Source organism: Lampetra fluviatilis, chromosome 25 (assembly GCF_964198595.1).
Source record: "Lampetra fluviatilis chromosome 25, kcLamFluv1.1, whole genome shotgun sequence".
Lineage (NCBI taxonomy): Eukaryota > Metazoa > Chordata > Hyperoartia > Petromyzontiformes > Petromyzontidae > Lampetra > Lampetra fluviatilis.
In genome coordinates, this window is record NC_136299.1 from 8,810,814 (window position 1) to 8,827,391 (window position 16,578).

Sequence of the window (16,578 nt, forward strand, 5' to 3'; positions counted from 1 at the left end):
GTGTCTGCGTGTGTGCATTGTTCATTGTGCGTGGCATTGCGTGGCGCATGGACCAATCAGTTGAATCGGAGCAACACAACCATCACGGGCATGCCGGGGACGTCCCGCTTTGCCTGGCATCTCTAGAATGTCCCCAGAATCCGCCTGGCATCTCTAGAATGTCCCCAGAATCCAGCCGCATCCCCCCTCCTCTCCTCCCCCACACGCCCCCCCCCCACCTCTCCTCCCACCCCTCTCCTCCCCCCTCTCCTCCCCCTCTCCTTCCCCACACGCCACCTCCTCTCCTCCCCCCTCTCCCCCCCCCCTCCTCCCCCACTCGCCCCCCCCCCTCTCCTCCCTCCTCCCCTCTCCTCCCCCCTCTCCTCCCCCTCTCCTCCCCCACACGCCCCCCCCCCTCTCCTCCCACCCCTCTCCCCCCCTCTCCTCCCCCACACGCCCCCCCCCCCTCTCCTCCCACCCCTCTCCTCCCCCATCTCCTCCCCCTCTCCTCCCCCACACGCCCCCTTCTCTCTCTCCTCCCGCGTGGAATTCTTTCCGCGCCGCTGAACTAGCCGCGCCCGGACACAAATCAAACTCATCGCCATCATCATCATCATTATTATTGATGAGTGATGCTGCTGCTGCTGTTGGTAGTCGTTAACAACAACAACGACGATGACGAACTCCAACACACGTTCGTCAATTGCACTGCGGCCTTGAAAGGAAATCGATTTCTACGTGAAATACATATAATAAGCGACGTTTCGGGCAATGGCACTCATTCTTTAAGAAGGACCATTTCCCCCAACATCACCAGCGGTTGCGAGGAGGTGTTTATCTCGCTCGCCCGGCACGCAGCATGAGCGTGGGGTTCGATCCCAGACCCTGGTGACGATGCCTGCTGCTGCTGCTGCCGTATATTTGTGTCCTCTCTCTCTCTCTCCCTCCCCGTGGTGACCCAGCGTGGATCGTTCTCCAGATTCATCCTCCGGGTTTGTTCCACCCCCCCCCCTCCTCCTCCTCCTCGTCCTCCACTATGATGATGTCGGCGATGGTGATGATGATGCTATCAGCCACTGCGATGATGAGCCATCGTCAAGTACGGCGCGGTCGCCTCTGAACAGCAACAACAGCAAGGGCTCATAGCCGAGTGGGCACTACCTGGTGCAACGAGTTTTGGCTTAGCCTAGTTTTTTTTAGTATATATATAAATACTTTTTTTTACGGTTTAAGGTCGCAGTGTTATTGAGCAAAGTGTTGAGTTCTTGTGTCAACGCGGATTACAATCATCGCCCTTCCCCCGCCCAGCCCCTCCACCACCCCCTCCTCCTCCCCGTCTCCTACGCCCCGCAGTCTCGCGCTAAGCTCCGAGCCCCCCACTCCACCAACAGCGGGGACCAGGGCTGCCGTGAGCGAGCACCAGCGCCGCGCAAGACGCGTTGACAGGTCGATTGGAACCGTGGGGAGGGGGTGGTGGGCAAACACCCCCCCCCCACCCCTCCCCCTTGCCTCCCCCCCCACCCCCCACCGTGTTTTACCACTGCCACTACTCAACCACTTTCCTTCACAGCGTGGGAACTCGTCTGCGGTGTACGGCTCGCTCTTCTCCCGGCAGGCTGTGGCTTGGCACGGCCCCGCTGGTGAGTTTCTACAGCGACGATGACGACTCAGCGTGGCGTGCCACCCCCCCCTCCCCCCCTCGGTGGCATTCTGCAGCCGGGCAAACCGATTTACCGATGAATTACGAGTGAGAAAGGAAAGAGAGGCGAGAACCGCTACGCGACCACGGCCGCAGTATTGACCGGGGCGTCCGCCAGGCTCGAACCGCCTGAGTAAACGTTCAGGTCCGCGTTTGCCTCAATAACGCGACAGACAACAAAACACTCCAACCCCCCGCCAACTGACATCACCACCCTCCTCTTCCTCCCTCCACGGATCAAATCCAACCACCCTCTCACCCTCTCACCCACTCACCCGCTCACTCGCTCACCCACTGACCCACTCACCCGCTCACTCGCTCACTCGCCCACCCACTCACCCGCTCACTCACTCACCCACCGACCCACTCACCCACTCACCCGCCCACTCGCTCACCCACTGACCCACACACCCACTTACCCGCCCACCCACTCACCCGCTCACTCGTTCACCCACCGACCCACTCACCCACTCACTCACTCACCCACCGACCCACTCACCCACTCACCCGCCCACCCACTCACCCTCTTACCCGCTCACCCGCCCACCCACTCACCCGCTCACTCGCTCACCCACCGACCCACTCACCCACTTACTCGCCCACCCACTCACCCGCTCACCCGCTCACCCACTCACCCGCTCACTCACTCACCCACCGACCCACTCACCCACTCACCCACTCACCCGCCCACCCGCTCACACGCCTACCCGCTCACCCGCCCGCCCACCCGCCCGCGATGACATCCAGCTCACATAATCCAGGCTGGGAATTGGACACAGATGTCCGATCAGACACACGGGGGTCGTACATCGTCCAGACGGGGAAGCGAAACAAAAAAATGCCCAACCCAGCCCCTGACACAAGGCGCTCTGTTCTCCTGCTGCCGCCGCCGCTGCTGCTGCTGTTTGCTGCCGCTCGCTGCGATTCGTTTGCCCCGAGTTGCTCGCGACAGCGGGAATGCGCGAGTAGCACAGGGCGCGAGCGCGGAACGTGAGCTGGGTGTGCGTCGGTGAGAGGGAGAGACAGAGAGAGAGAAGACAGCTTGGTAGCTTGAGTGTCACTCTTGCAGCTGCGACTATGCCCGTCTCTCCAGTTGCCACCTGGTCAAACTTAATGTCGCCGTCGTTGCTGCTGCTGCGGCTGCGGCTGCGGCTGCACGTGCATCGGCGAGTCTCGAGACTCCCCTTCAGGAGGGTCCTGCCCGAAGCACCTTTAAGAGAAAGAGTCTCTGCTAGAGGTGGGGTTGCCTATCCATTAAACGTGGAACGCTGAGCCAGCGTTGAGCGAACGTTGTTCCGATGTTCATGGGTAACCCCCGGTGCTACCAGTGGGGAGCGGTGGCGCAGCGGTTTGCGCGCTACGCCACCAACCCGGCGACCCGAGTTCGATTCCCGCCCGCCAGTTGACATCGGTGACGATTATCTGAACCGGCCCTGGACCCTCCCCAAGGTCGACTCAGCCTCAGATGAGCGCGTGGTGCGGCGCGCCGGCCTTCGCAGGTGCTGCTCGCTAACGGCACTTGCCCCCACGGTCTGCAAATGCTACGCGGGGGATCTTTGCCTTCGTCGCCGCGTCAACGGCGAGTCGGCGGTAGGGTTTGGAGGGAGCGGGGGGGGGGGAGGGCGGGGGGGGGGGGGTCCGTTACCGGCGCCAGTCGGTGTAGTAGAGGTGGTCGGCGTAGGCGGCGATGCCGAACGGGTACTGGAGGCCCTCGAGGAAGCGGCGCCGCGGGCCCTGGCCCCGGAGCATGCACTCGAGACGACGAGTGCCTGGGTCCGTGGGGGGGGGGGGGGGGGCACGGAGTGAGGGTCACGGGGGGGTCACACGGAGCGGGGGGGGGCACGGAGTGAGGGGTCACACGGAGCAGGAGACATGGTAGGGGGGCATGGGGGGATACGCTGGGAGACGTGGGGGTGGGGGGATATGGGGAGCACGCGGAGACACACAGACAGGGCGCGGTACAAGGAGGACACACAGGGATCGCACAAGACCCGGTGGCAGAGGGGCAGTGATGGGGGACACAGAGACAGAATGGGAGACAGGAGAACACCACTACCACCACCGCCACCACCATCACCACCAATCAACACCACCACCACTGCCTCCAACACCACCCCGCACTGCACCACCGATGCCATCATCACCACTGCCGCCATCTCCACTAAAAGGCAAAGATCCCCCTACACACCACACCAGGTACTCATTTGAGGCTGAGTCCACCTAGGGGAGGCCCACGACTGGTTCAGATAACCGTCACCGGTGTTGGCCGTGAGCGACAATCAAACTCGGGCCGGAGCGCAGCGCGCTAACCGCTGCACCACCGCTGCCCGCTATCTCAACCACCACCACCACCACTTTCACCACCACCACCACCACCACTTTCACCACCACCATCAACATCTTCATCATCATCATCATCATCGCCACGGCCACACAGTCCCCAGCGCACCGGCGTCGGCCCAGCACAGCTGGTGGGAGTAGGGGTCAAAGGTGAGTCCGTTGGGCAGTCCCAGGTCGTCTCCGACGAGCACCCGGCGCCCTGTGCCGTCCATGTTGGCCGTCTCGATCCTGGGGGACTCGCGATTCCAGTCGGTCCAGTACAGCAGCCTGGTGGCGAGCGGCGAGTAAGCGAGGGCACGGGGAGTGGGGGGGGGGTACGGGTGGGGCAGGTGAGGGGGGGGGGCAGCAGCGGAGAGAACGGCAAAACAACGTTGACAAACGAGGCCGGTCCCCCTTGTCCACCGCACGTGTAGCCTGGACCCGGCGCCACCCTGAGCACCCTCGCATCTCACGACGGCAGACAACCACCACGACGACGGCGAACGGTCGCCCCCGTGTCGTTAGTTTGTCGTCCTCCCGCCCGGAACGCTCGCGATGAGCACGGTTGGCTACGTACGGTGCGGAAGAAGTTCGACACAAAGACAAAGATTCCCCATATAGCCTTAACAGACTGTAGGGGCAAGTGCTGTTAGCGAGCACCTATGAATGCCTAAGTTCAACACACACACGCACGCGTGCCAATTGCCGGAGAGTTCCAGAGGTCAAATCCCCGGGCATTTGAACCCACCCTCGGCTGGTCACTGCAACCTCAGCGGCAGCGGCAGCAGCATCATCGTCACAAAAAGACAAAGATCGCCCGGATAGCCTTTCACAGACTGTAGGGGCAAGTGCTGTTAGCGAGCACCTATGAAGGCCGGAACGGTACACGAGGGGGTGGGTGGCCAGCACCACGCCCGACCGCCTTTGTCTCCCCAGTGACGATGTTTACACACCGCACCAGGTACTCATTTAAGGCTGAGTCGACCTACGGGAGGCCCAGGACCAGTTCAGATAATCGTCACCAGTGTTGACCGTGAGTGGGAATCGAACTCGGGTCGCCGGGTTTGGAGCGCATCGCGCTGACCGCTACACCACCGCTCACCCTACCGTCAGACACACACAGACACACACAGACAGAAACACACACACACAGACGCGCCATAGGCGTAGTTAACGATAATTGCTTTGCGTGTTTATAGGGACAACCGCTGCGCCGCCACTCCCTCACCCGGCGGGGAGACCCGGAGGAAGCGTAATTAGAGGCCGCGAGAGAGACGCAGAATTCCCCCGCCCGGTAAGGGGGGGGGGGGGCGCGTGGGGGGGGTAGAGAGGGGGGGGGGGGAATTGGGGGGATGTTATCGCGGCATTAGGGGTGGGGGTCCGCGGGGCACTTTGATGAGTGCGCCGTGGGAGCGCGCACCGGATGAGGCTCTGCTGGGCCGGACGTTGCAATTTAGATTCTCCCGATTGTTGCTGCCCGCGCTTTATTTTTAAACCTCGCTGCGTTCGCGGAGTGGCCGCGTTTGTCGGTTCACGTCCGGCACAAGCCCTCCGTGCGTCCTGCCGTCGCCGCTGTGACCTCGCCCGACTCGTGGTTTGCTTATATTTCTCTAAAAGCGTAAACGATCTCACCCGACCTGTGATCGCGAAGAACCCTCCACCACCCGACGCACCGGGTTGAACGGTCACGTGGCCGACTGACTCGCCGGGAGGCGATGAGGGACGATCCTCGCGACCACCACCAAAGTGAGCGGCCATCGGACAAAACGACGCTTCGATCCGGGGAAAGTCAGGATGGGACAATTACGGGTATTCTCCGTAGTATACGAGACGTCCGGAAAGTCAGATGGACGCCACCCCCATACCCCCCCCCCCGCCCTCTACGCTTGTATCCGGTATGTACGTGTGTGTGTGTCCGTGGAACTTCTTTCGCACAGTACATCGCACGTCCGTGGCTAACCGGAGGTGCGCGGGAAGGACGGCAAACTCAACGCGGACAGCGGCTCTCTAGAAGCGAGTTGTCATCCTCGAGTGAGCTTCGCTCGATCCGCTGCTGCATGAGAGTCTCCCACACGCCGTGCGGGCTGGTGGAGGGTCACTCGGGCGGAGGGCAGCAAAACACGCTTCGCATTTTTTTTCAAACAGTGCACCGTTGACGGCGGCGAACGTGGTGAGAAGCCGGGGGGAGGCGACCGGGAGACACCGCGAAACGCCGGGACGCGACCGGGAGATGTTGCGAGTCACCGGGCCACTCCGGCGGACGCTGGCAAAACGCGGGGAGTCGCACCGCGGGGGGAGGGAGGGGGCGCCTACCCTCGGCTGGGGTCGGCGACGATGGCCCGGGGGTTGACGAGCCCCGTGTCAAAGAGCACGCGGCGGTGGGAGCCGTCGAGGCGCGCCACCTCGATGCGGTCGGAGCCCGAGTCCGTCCAGAAGACATTGCGGCCCAGGTGGTCGATGGCGAGGCCCTCGGGACTCCGCAGATCTGCTCGCGGCACACGTGAGGGGGGGGGGGAGAGGGGGGAGATATACCGCGGATCGTGTATATATGTCTAATAATATAGTATGTTTCAGCCTAATTTTTTTTTAAATAATTTTGATTTCATTTTTGATTTTTTTATGTTTTATTTTTATTATTTCCCTTCTACGTGACTTCACCGAAAGAAACAAGAATATGAATCCCTGCAGTCACGAAAGCTTTAAATCGAAATATATATAAGCCGCGTGTGTATGTATGTTGAACTTTTTTCGCACCGTGCGTAGCCAACTAAAATAACCAGAGGCGCGCGATCTGGCACAGGGGATTTCGTGATAACCGAGCGATCCGGCACAGGGGGGAGAATCTGACGATAGCCGCGTGATCCTGCGTAGGTGAGTAGGCGAGCGACTTAATGAATGAGTGGGTGTGTGAATGAGTAAGTGAGTGATTCAGTTAGTGTGTGGGCGAGTAGTTGAGTATTGAGTGATCGAGTGAGTGCATGCGGTGAATGAGTGGTTGTGACCTGCAGCGCAGTGAGTGGGGTGAGCGAGAGAACGAGCGCGTGAGCGAGTGAGGCGGGTGCGTCGCCAGCGTCTTGGTAGACCAGAGGCATCAATTAACGTTCATTTCACGGGGGCCGAAAGAATTTCCGAGCTATTAGGCGAGCCGGATGTGAACGCACATTTCAAAAGCGAGCACCTGCGGCTGGCCAAGGCAGCCAGTTAAGCGAGTCTCCCAGATCCTCCAGCCCTCGCGAGGGCTGCGATTGCTGTTTACGCTCGAAGGGGGTTGAAGGGTGGGGAGAGGGTGGAGAACGGCCTCCCAGGGCCAAATGAGACTTTGAAATCCCATCGGCCGGTCGCCGCGCACGAATGCACACGTCCGAGCCACGGCAGGAGGAAAGGTGGAGGTAAAGGCGCAGCCCTGCAAACAGCCTGCAAGTGCCAGCGCTGGTGGAAGTGCCCCCCACCCCCCCCCCCCCGCCAGTCCACTTGAGAGCTGGGAGAGCCCCCCCCCCCTCTCTCCACGCTCCGCGTGCCGCCGTGCCGGTTAGCGGCGGCGCTCGTTGTGGGGGAACGCGACCGATACCGGCACCGCCGCCGGCGCTCACCGGTGCGGACGATGACCTCGGGCTCCCCGCCGTGCAGGCTGGCGCGGCTGATGGCGCGGGTGGCGATGTCCGTCCAGTAGACCTTGTTCTCCACGCAGTCGTGCGCGACGCCCACCACGATCGTGCCCTGGACGCGGCGGCGGCAGCAGCAGATTAAGAGGCAGCAGCGTCTCGTGATTGTGCACTCACTCATCTTGCTCACTCATCTCGCTCACTCGCCCGCTCGCTCGCTCGCTCTGCATTGCCGTGCTCGCTCACACTCTCGCTCGTGCGTTCGATCGAGTCGATGCCCTTAACATTGGTAGCGTTGACGTCCGCAGCAGCTGTGGGCTTGCGCGTGCGTATGTGCGTGTGTGTGCGTGTGTGTGTGCGTGTGTGTGTGTGTGTGCGTGTGTGTGTGCGTGTGTGTGTGCGTGTGTGTGCGTGTGGCGGCCGGGCGTGGTGCTAGCCACCCACCCCCTCGTGCGCCGTGTCGGCCTTCATAGGTGCTCGCTAACAGCACTTGCCCCAACAGTCTGCTAAGGCTACACGGGGGATCTTTGCCTTTGTTTGCACGGAAGTTTGCGCGCTGTGCTACGAACCAGGCCACGACCCCAAGTTCGATTCCTGTTCACAGCCACCAACACTAGTGACGATTATATGAACCGGTCCTGGGCCTCCCCTAGGTCCACTCAGCCTTAAATGAGTACCTGGCGCCACTTGGGAGCCCTGCGTGCTGGCCACCCCACGCCCCCGTGTGCCGCGCGGGGCCTTCCTAGGTGCTGCTGCTGCTGCTCCCTAACAGCACTTAACCCTGTGAAACGTCATCGGCTGAAGGCTACGCGTGTGGCGTGTGTGTGTGCGTGTGTGTGTGTACGTGTGTGTGCGTGTGTGTGTGTGTGCGTGTGTGTCGGAGCGCTAGTGTAGCGGTTAGCGAGCTGCGCTATGAACCCGGCGACACGGGTTCGATTCCCGCTCACGGCCAACACCAGTGACGATTATCTGAACCGGTCCCGGGCCTCCCCTAGGTCGACTCAGCCTCAAATGAGTACCTGGTGCGGTGTGTAAACATCGCCACTAGGGAGACAAAGGCTGTCGGGCGTGGTGCTGGCCACCCACCCCTTCGTGTACCGTTCCGGCTTTCATAAGTGCTCGCTAACAGCACTTACCCCTATAGTCTGTTAAGGCTATATGGGGGACCTTTGTTTTGTGTGCGCGTGCGTGGCGCTCCACACGTACGTGCAGCACGAGCACGGCGCGCGCCTGCTCCTTGCGCAGCGCCGTGCCGTCGAGCGGCACGCTGCTCAGCAGCTGCCCCTGCGCGAAGATCAGCGACGTGCCGGGAGGGGGCGGCACGACGTCCGGGCGGTGCGTCGGGCGCACCACGGGGGGGGCGGCCGTCGGGAGACCTGGGGTCAGGGGTCGGGGGGGGCAGCGGAGCGGGAAGCAGGAGAGGCAGGGAGCGAGCGGTTCAGGATGGATGCATCGCCGGTTCGGATCGTTCCGTTCGCCTGCCCACCCTCTCGGTCCACCACATACTCAAGCACGTACTCACCGCCTCCACTCACTCACTCAGCCACCCACTCACCCACTCACCCAACATCTCCACTCACTCACTCGCTCGCCCATTTTCCCACCCATGCATTCACTCACCTACCCACCCTACCACTCATCCACCCACTCACCCATCCACCCTACCACTAACCCACTCACCCATCCACCCTACCACTCACCCAGCCACCCTATCACTCACCCGCACACCCTACCACTCACCCACACACCCTACCACTCACCCACCCAACCTACCACTCACCCAGCCACCCTATCACTCACCCGCACACCCTACCACTCACCCACACACCCTACCACTCACCCACCCACCCACCCACCATACCACTCACCCACCCAACCTACCACTCACCCAGCCACCCTATCACTCACCCGCACACCCTACCACTCACCCACACACCCTACCACTCACCCACCCACCCACCCTACCACTCACCCACCCATTCCGCTTCCCCCCCCGCACCACCCCCACCCCCCCCCCCCCCGGGGTCCCCGTCCACTCACAGGGCGGCTCGGTGCCGGGCGGCGTGCGCGTGCCCGCCTGCTCCTGGCCCTCGGCGTCCACGCACCAGCAGTAGCCCGTGCCGTGGTGGCACTGCACGGGCAGGAAGGCGCCGTCGCCAGCGCACTGCGGCACGTAGTGGCCCACGGGGCGGGGCCCGCGGGGGAGCAGAGCGGCGCCCCCCGCGGAGCCCACGAGGCTGTCGCGCCACCGCTCGCATGTCGACTTCCCGCCGCCTCCGCCTGTCGATGAAAGGATCAAATCCTCGCTCGCTCGCTCCCCGTTATTATTATTTTTATTATTTTCTCTCTCTCGTCCACAACTCCCGATGGCCACTGGCAGAGGGAACTCGAGAGAGAGAGTTCAACTCTGGACGCTGTTGTTAGGCCTACTCCTCCACGCTGCCCGGATGTCTTGGAGGAGGTGCGAATCACGTGGGGATAAAGGCGCAGCCCGGCAACAGCTCACTCAATCCAGTGGGTACTGACGGAGCGGCCTCCGCTAAGAGACATTTTTCGGAGAGCACATCTCTATCTCGAGGGTGTTTTTGGCCTACTCTTCCAGGCTGGCCAGACCTCCTGCACGGAGCGGGGAGCACCCCACACTCTACCACCACCGACCACACGTGACCCTGCCCGATGGACCACAACCAACGGTTGGACCCATTCACAGCGCCGGGTGGGTAGAGGCGCCGGGGAGATTCAACGGAGCCGGGCGACCTCTTGGATTGCACGTCCGGGCGTCCTGACGCATTGCTACGCCGGCATTGAAAAAAATATATATACACAATAATAAAAATCATCCAATTGCATCCCAGTTGTGACACCACGTCCCCCTACCCACGTGCCGTAATGGAGCGCGGAGCGTGGACACCGCAGAACTACTACCGACGGCGGAGGAGGTGGCGGCGGCTCACCGTGCTGTGCGGGGCTGCACTGGAAGCCGTCGCCCTCGTAGCCCGGGTTGCAGCGGCACGAGAAGGAGCCGGGGGAGTTGTAGCAGACGCCGTGGGAGTCGCAGCGACTCGCGGCACACTCGTCCACGTCTGGGGGGCACGCGCGCACGCGGTCGGACGATGGCGGGGGGGGGGGGTGTTGGGGGGCGAGCGGGTGTGTTGGGGAGTGAATTGGTTGAGGGGTGAGTGGTTTGGGGCGTGATTGGGTTGGGGGGTGAAGGAGTGGGTGATTGGGCAAGTAAGATGGGTGAGTGGGTAAGTTAGGGATTGAGGGAGCATGCGTGAGTGAGTGAGTGAGTGGGTGAGTGGGTGAGTGGAATGGGAAAACGAGAGGGTCAAGTGAGTGGGCAGGTGAGAAGGTGAAAGGTTAGCAGCCAAGCAGGTGAATAGGTGAACAGGTGTACGTGTGTGGTGCATCAGCCAGTCATCTCAGTCAGCCAACCCATGGCACCTAAGTCTGTCCCGTGACCTTCTGCCAGCGAGCCTTCGACACTTCACGTGGCCTCAAAGTGCACCTGGCCTGGCACAAGCGCCGTGGTGACGAATGGCGGCTGTTTGTCGTTGTCGTCGTGCGTGTACGTACGAGCGCGTGTGCGGTGCACGCATGTGCGTACGAACGTGCGTGTGTGTTTCTTGCGTGCGTGTGCTTGCGTGCACGTGTGCTCACGCGCATGCTCATGCGCGTGCTCATGCGCGTGTGTTCACATGTGTGCGCGTGTCCACGTGTGCACGTGCACGTACCGGTGCACACCCGGCCGTTGCCCGTGTATCCTGCGAGGCACTCGCAGCGGAAGGCCGCGGGCCCCGTGGCGACGCAGCGCGAGCGGTCTGCGTAGTCGCAGTTGTGGCTCCCGTCGTCGCACGGGTTCACCGCCCGGTGGCTCGCTGGCTCACGGGGGTCACGGGGGTCACGGATGGCGGGGGGGGGCAGAGACACGCGGGGGGTTGGGAATAAACACAAAAGCTTTTGTATTGTTGGCGGTGATTTTGTTTTAAAATTACACGGTGGCTCAAGCGGTACAGCGAATGGAGTTGTTGACCCAGTCCATCGTCCTTCCAGGGAGGGTTCGATAAAATATGCAGCACTTTGTGGGGAAGTGGGGGGGGGGAGCGCGGGAATCAAAAAACCACCACGCCGGGAGATGGAATCGAGCCGGCGACGTGGGGATTGGCAAGTCCAGTGCACCGTCCGACGCACCGCTTTGGTGGCATTAACGCAGCTTTTATTGAAATTTTTAAATCAAATATATATTTATTTATTCTCGGTCTCAAATGAGCTCTCTCTGGTTTTGAAATAACGCGGTGCGCTGTAATCACTTAAAAACAGATTAACTATAAATGGCCAAAAAATTGTGCCGCGGGTGAATGAGCGAGCGAGGGATTTCAATGAGTGAGCGGAGGGAAAATGGGAAAATGAACGAGCGAGCAGAAATAAACGCGTGCGCTCGACTTCATTAAACGATGAATGAACGTGCGATGCGAGTCCATATACAGACTGACAAAGGCACAAAAGACAAAGATCCCCCTCCGTATAGCCTCAGCAGACTGTCGGGGCAAGTGCTGTTAGCGAACACCTATGACGGTCGGCACGGCACACGAGGGGGTGGGTGTAACAGCACCACGCCCGACCGCCGTTGTCTCCCGAGTGGCGATGTTTACACACCGCACCTGGTACTAATTTTGGGCTGAGTCGACCCATGGGAGACCCATGACCTGTTCAGACAATCGTCGCTGATGTTGGCCGTGAGCAGGAATCGAACGCGGGTCGCCAGGTTCATAGCGCAGCACAGCGCTAACTGCTACACTACCGCTCCCACCCACAGGTGCACACACAGACACACAAACACTCTCTGTATATTTCAATTTTAAGCTTTCGTGACTGCAGGGATTCATCTTCTTGGTTCTTTCGGTAAAGTCACGTAGAAGGAAAATAATAAGAATAAAACACAATAAAATAATTCTCACGACGTTTCGGCCACAACGCAAGCAGCCATCTTCAGGTGGAGAACAGGTCTGTCGAGAAGGCAGAGTCTGCCTTTATTTTCCTTCTACGTGACTTTACCGAAAGAACCAAGAAGATGACTCCCTGTATAGCCTTAACACACTGCTGGGGCAAGTGCTGTTAGCGAGCACCACGCGCGGCCGGAATCTAACTCGGGTCGCCGGGTTCGTAGCGCAGCGCAGCGCTAACAGCTCAGCACTACCGCTTCCCACAACAACAGTGCAACAACACAACACAACAACCGCCATTCGCCACTAAGTGGCGGTGACGTCACCACGACGCTTGTGCCAGGCCATGTGCACCTTGAGGCCACGTGAAGTGTCGAACGCCCGCTGGCAGGAGGTCACGGGGCAGACCCAGGTGCCACGGGTCGACTGACCGAGATGACCGAGATGACTGGCTGATGCACCACCTGTGCCCCCTACTGTGCCAACTTGCTGTGCTTTAGCCACCCGGCGCTCCGCTCGTTGTTGTGAGCGTCGCTCCTCCGCCCTCCGTTGTTGTTGGAGGGCGACTGCCTCCAACTGCCCAGTAGCGTCCTTCACGAGCCTCCTCCACTGAGGCCGATCTTGACACCGCTGGTACCAGTCATCGGCAAGTCCACTCAGCTCCACGTCCTCCTGTACCACATCACTCCATCTCTTCTCTAGCCCGTGCCGCGCCCGTTTAGCCCCCTCGATCCGGCCGAACAAAAGCAACAGTGCACACACACACAAACACACACAAACACACACTCACAAACAGCCCAACCCGCAACCACCCCCTCCCCCCCACCCTCAAATTGAATTCCTAACTCTATCCAGAAAATCACGTTCACGCTGCCTTTGTCGACAACGAAAGCGAATTCGACTCGGTGGAAATTGACGCAGGCAGCCACGCGCTCGCTCACCCGGGGCTTAAATAAAATAAATAAATAATAATTATTTACGTGTGAACCACCCACGTCACCCCCCCCCCCCGCCCCCATTTACAAGAGTGAGACAGCCACGCTGAGATTGCCCGCAGAGAGCGGCTGAACAAAAAGTCAGACAAGGACAATAACCAATCACATACATCACTCCACTAAACTGCTTTACGGAACTATTAACTATTTATTTTTTATTTTACCAGGTAAGGCTGAGCTGTGTAGCTCGTTTATCAGAAGCGACCTGGCGATCACAAACGATGGAGCAACGAAGTGGCTTAACGTCACGTGGACAGCAGGCAAACACTTCAAACGCCGTGGACGTGGATTGCAAATGCGGAGGGAAAACCCGGAGGACCCGGAGAAAAATCCACGCGAACGCGGGGAGAGAGAAAGAGACACCGCAAACTCCAAATATACAGCAGGCGTCAGGGTCGGGAGAAGATCCGAGGGCACTTTGTGAAATGTTCACCTCGTTCGGTCAACAGAGTTGGGAAACGGGAGGTTGGCGGTGCCACGTGTGCGCCCGTGTGTGTGTGCAGGTGTCTGTGTGTGTGTGCAGGTGTCTGTGTGTGTGTAGGTGTTTGTGTGTGTGTAGGTGTTTGTGTGTGTGTAGGTGTTTGTGTGTGTGCAGGTGTCTGTGTGTGTGCAGGTGTCTGTGTGTGTGTGCAGGTGTTTGTGTGTGTGCGCTAGTGTGTGTGTGTAGGTGTCTGTGTGTGTGTAGGTGTCTGTGTGTAGGTGTCTGTGTGTGTGTGCAGGTGTGTGTGTGTATGTGTCTGTGTGCAGGTGTTTGTGTGTGTGTGTAGGTGTCTGTGTGTGTGTGTGTGTAGGTGTGTGTGTGTAGGTGTTTGTGTATGTTTAGGTGTCTGTGTGTGTGCAGGTTTCTGTGTGTGCGCCTTTGTAGTCTCAGCGGTTAGCGCGCGCTGCGCTACGAACCCGGCGATCCGAGTTCGATTCCCGCTCACGGTCAACGCCGGTGACGATTATCTGAACCGGTCCTCGGCCTCCTTCCCTAGGTCCACTCAGCCTTAAATGAGTACCCGGTGTGTAAACATCGCCACTGGGGAGACAAAGGCGGCTGGGTGTGTTGCTGGCCACCCACCCCCTCGTGTGCCGTGCCGGCCTTCAATAGGTGCTCGCTAACTGCACTTGCCCCAAGAGGCTGTTAAGGCTACACGGGGGATCTTTTTTTGAGCGAATTGAGTTTGTTTAACCATCAGCGGGCCCTGACTCATTCTGCTTCCACCCCCCATCTCCTCCCAGCCGCCGATGAACATTTGCCAACGAGCGACAACCACAACGACCACATCAACCACGCAGCAAATCACAACAACCACAGCCAATCAGCGGCGAGAGAGAAGCTCACAAATCTCTGCCCCGTGCGCATTACCTCCCCCACCCCCACCGGGTCGCCAGGTGAACACTTCGAGTGGCGGCGGTGCCGGCAGCGCACTGCCGGCACCGCCACGCGGCCGACCCATCGGCGGCCACCCGACCACACGCACAGATAAAGATCCCCCATATAGCCTTAACAGACTGTAGGGGCAAGTGATGTTAGCGAACACACGCGCACACACGCACACGCACGCACGCAGACGCGCACACTCACGCACACACACACACGCACGCACGCACAGGCACGCACACACGCACACACGCACGCACACACAGGCACACGCACGCACACACACGCACACACGCACGCACACACACGCACGCACACACGCACACACGCACGCACACACAGGCACACGCACGCACGCACACACAGGCACACATACGCACGCACACACAGGCACACACACGCAGACGCGCACACACACACGCACACACACACACACGCACGCACACACGCACGCACACACGCACGCACACACGCACGCACACACGCACACAAATCATGCTGCGGGTTTAATCTCTCCTCTGCGTGCGTGCCGCTCTGATTTCCACTCCACGCCGCACGTTTTCACGGTCGCCGAGAGGAGCAAACTCAACCGCGTCTCTCGTTCGCGCGGAAAAATAAAATCGGCGCATCGAGCTGGTGCACGTGTCAGACACAGCCCGAGATGCCCGCAACACGGCCGCGTGCTGTCGAGATGAGGGGCCGCTTGCCCGAAACGTCGACCCTTTATGCCGTTTTTGTCAGGGAGAGAGGTCCCCACGCGAACACAGTTGGGCTAGTTTAGTTGCAGCACGCCAACTTGCTACAGCAACCTCATAACGGGTTGTATGGGAATGCCGTTGTTGCAGCAGCAGCAGTAGCAACAGCAGCAACCGCAGCCATAGCAACAGCAGCAGCCACAGCAGCCGCAGCAACAGCAGCAACCGCAGCCAAAGCAACAGCAGCCGCAGCAGCCGCAGCAGCCGCAGCCATAGCAACAGCAGCAGCCGAAGCAACAGCAGTCATAGCAACAGCAGCAGCAGCAACAGCAGCCATAGCAACAGCAGCAGCCGCAGCAGCAACAGCAGCAACCACAGCCACAGCAACAGCAGCAGCCGCAGCAGCAACCGCAGTCATAGCAACAGCAGCAGCCGCAGCAGCAACAGCAGCAACCACAGCCATAGCAACAGCAACCGCAGCAGCCGCAGCAGCAACCGCAGCCTAAGCAACAGCAGCAGCCGCAGCCACAGCAGCAACCGCAGCCTTAGCAACAGCAGCAGCCGCAGCAGCCACAGCAGCAACCGGAGCCATAGCAACAGCAGCAACCACAGTCATAGCAACAGCAGCAGGAACCGCAGCAGCCGCCGCAGCAACAGCTGCAGCCGCAGCCTCAGCCCTCGCCATCGGCCCCTTAGCTCATGAACTCGTTGTCATACACAAAGTGGAGGACCTGGAGAGAGAGAGAAACAACAACAACATCCACGCGTGCACCGGCACAGTCCACGACTTGTGGTGCAGCCGCCACCACCACGCAGGAACGTTTCGCAGAGACACAAACGCGCGGCGCGACATCCCCACTTGAAATTAAACGCACCTGGGTTTAATCCTCACCCAGCCCCCCCCCCCCCCCACTACTCTGCCACTCGTCAAGGGGACGAGATGTGCAAAGCGTCGGCAGCGCAAACGATCGATGCCCCGT

General features: G+C 60.3%; 1 protein-coding gene across 2 annotated transcripts in view; it reads right to left on the reverse strand.

Annotated features, from left to right (window-relative positions):
- LOC144941770 (nidogen-1-like) overlaps window positions 1–16,578 on the reverse strand; it is a 114,695-nt gene that overhangs the window by 18,095 nt on the left and 80,022 nt on the right. For both annotated transcript variants that reach the window (XM_078868197.1, XM_078868198.1), the window contains exons 14-21: window positions 11,334–11,477; window positions 10,554–10,682; window positions 9,640–9,879; window positions 8,806–8,975; window positions 7,588–7,714; window positions 6,311–6,482; window positions 4,128–4,285; window positions 3,324–3,447 (exon numbers count right to left, since the gene is read on the reverse strand). In XM_078868197.1, the coding sequence (XP_078724323.1) occupies window positions 3,324–3,447; window positions 4,128–4,285; window positions 6,311–6,482; window positions 7,588–7,714; window positions 8,806–8,975; window positions 9,640–9,879; window positions 10,554–10,682; window positions 11,334–11,477 (1,264 nt within the window). The remainder of the gene's footprint in view (window positions 1–3,323; window positions 3,448–4,127; window positions 4,286–6,310; window positions 6,483–7,587; window positions 7,715–8,805; window positions 8,976–9,639; window positions 9,880–10,553; window positions 10,683–11,333; window positions 11,478–16,578) is intronic.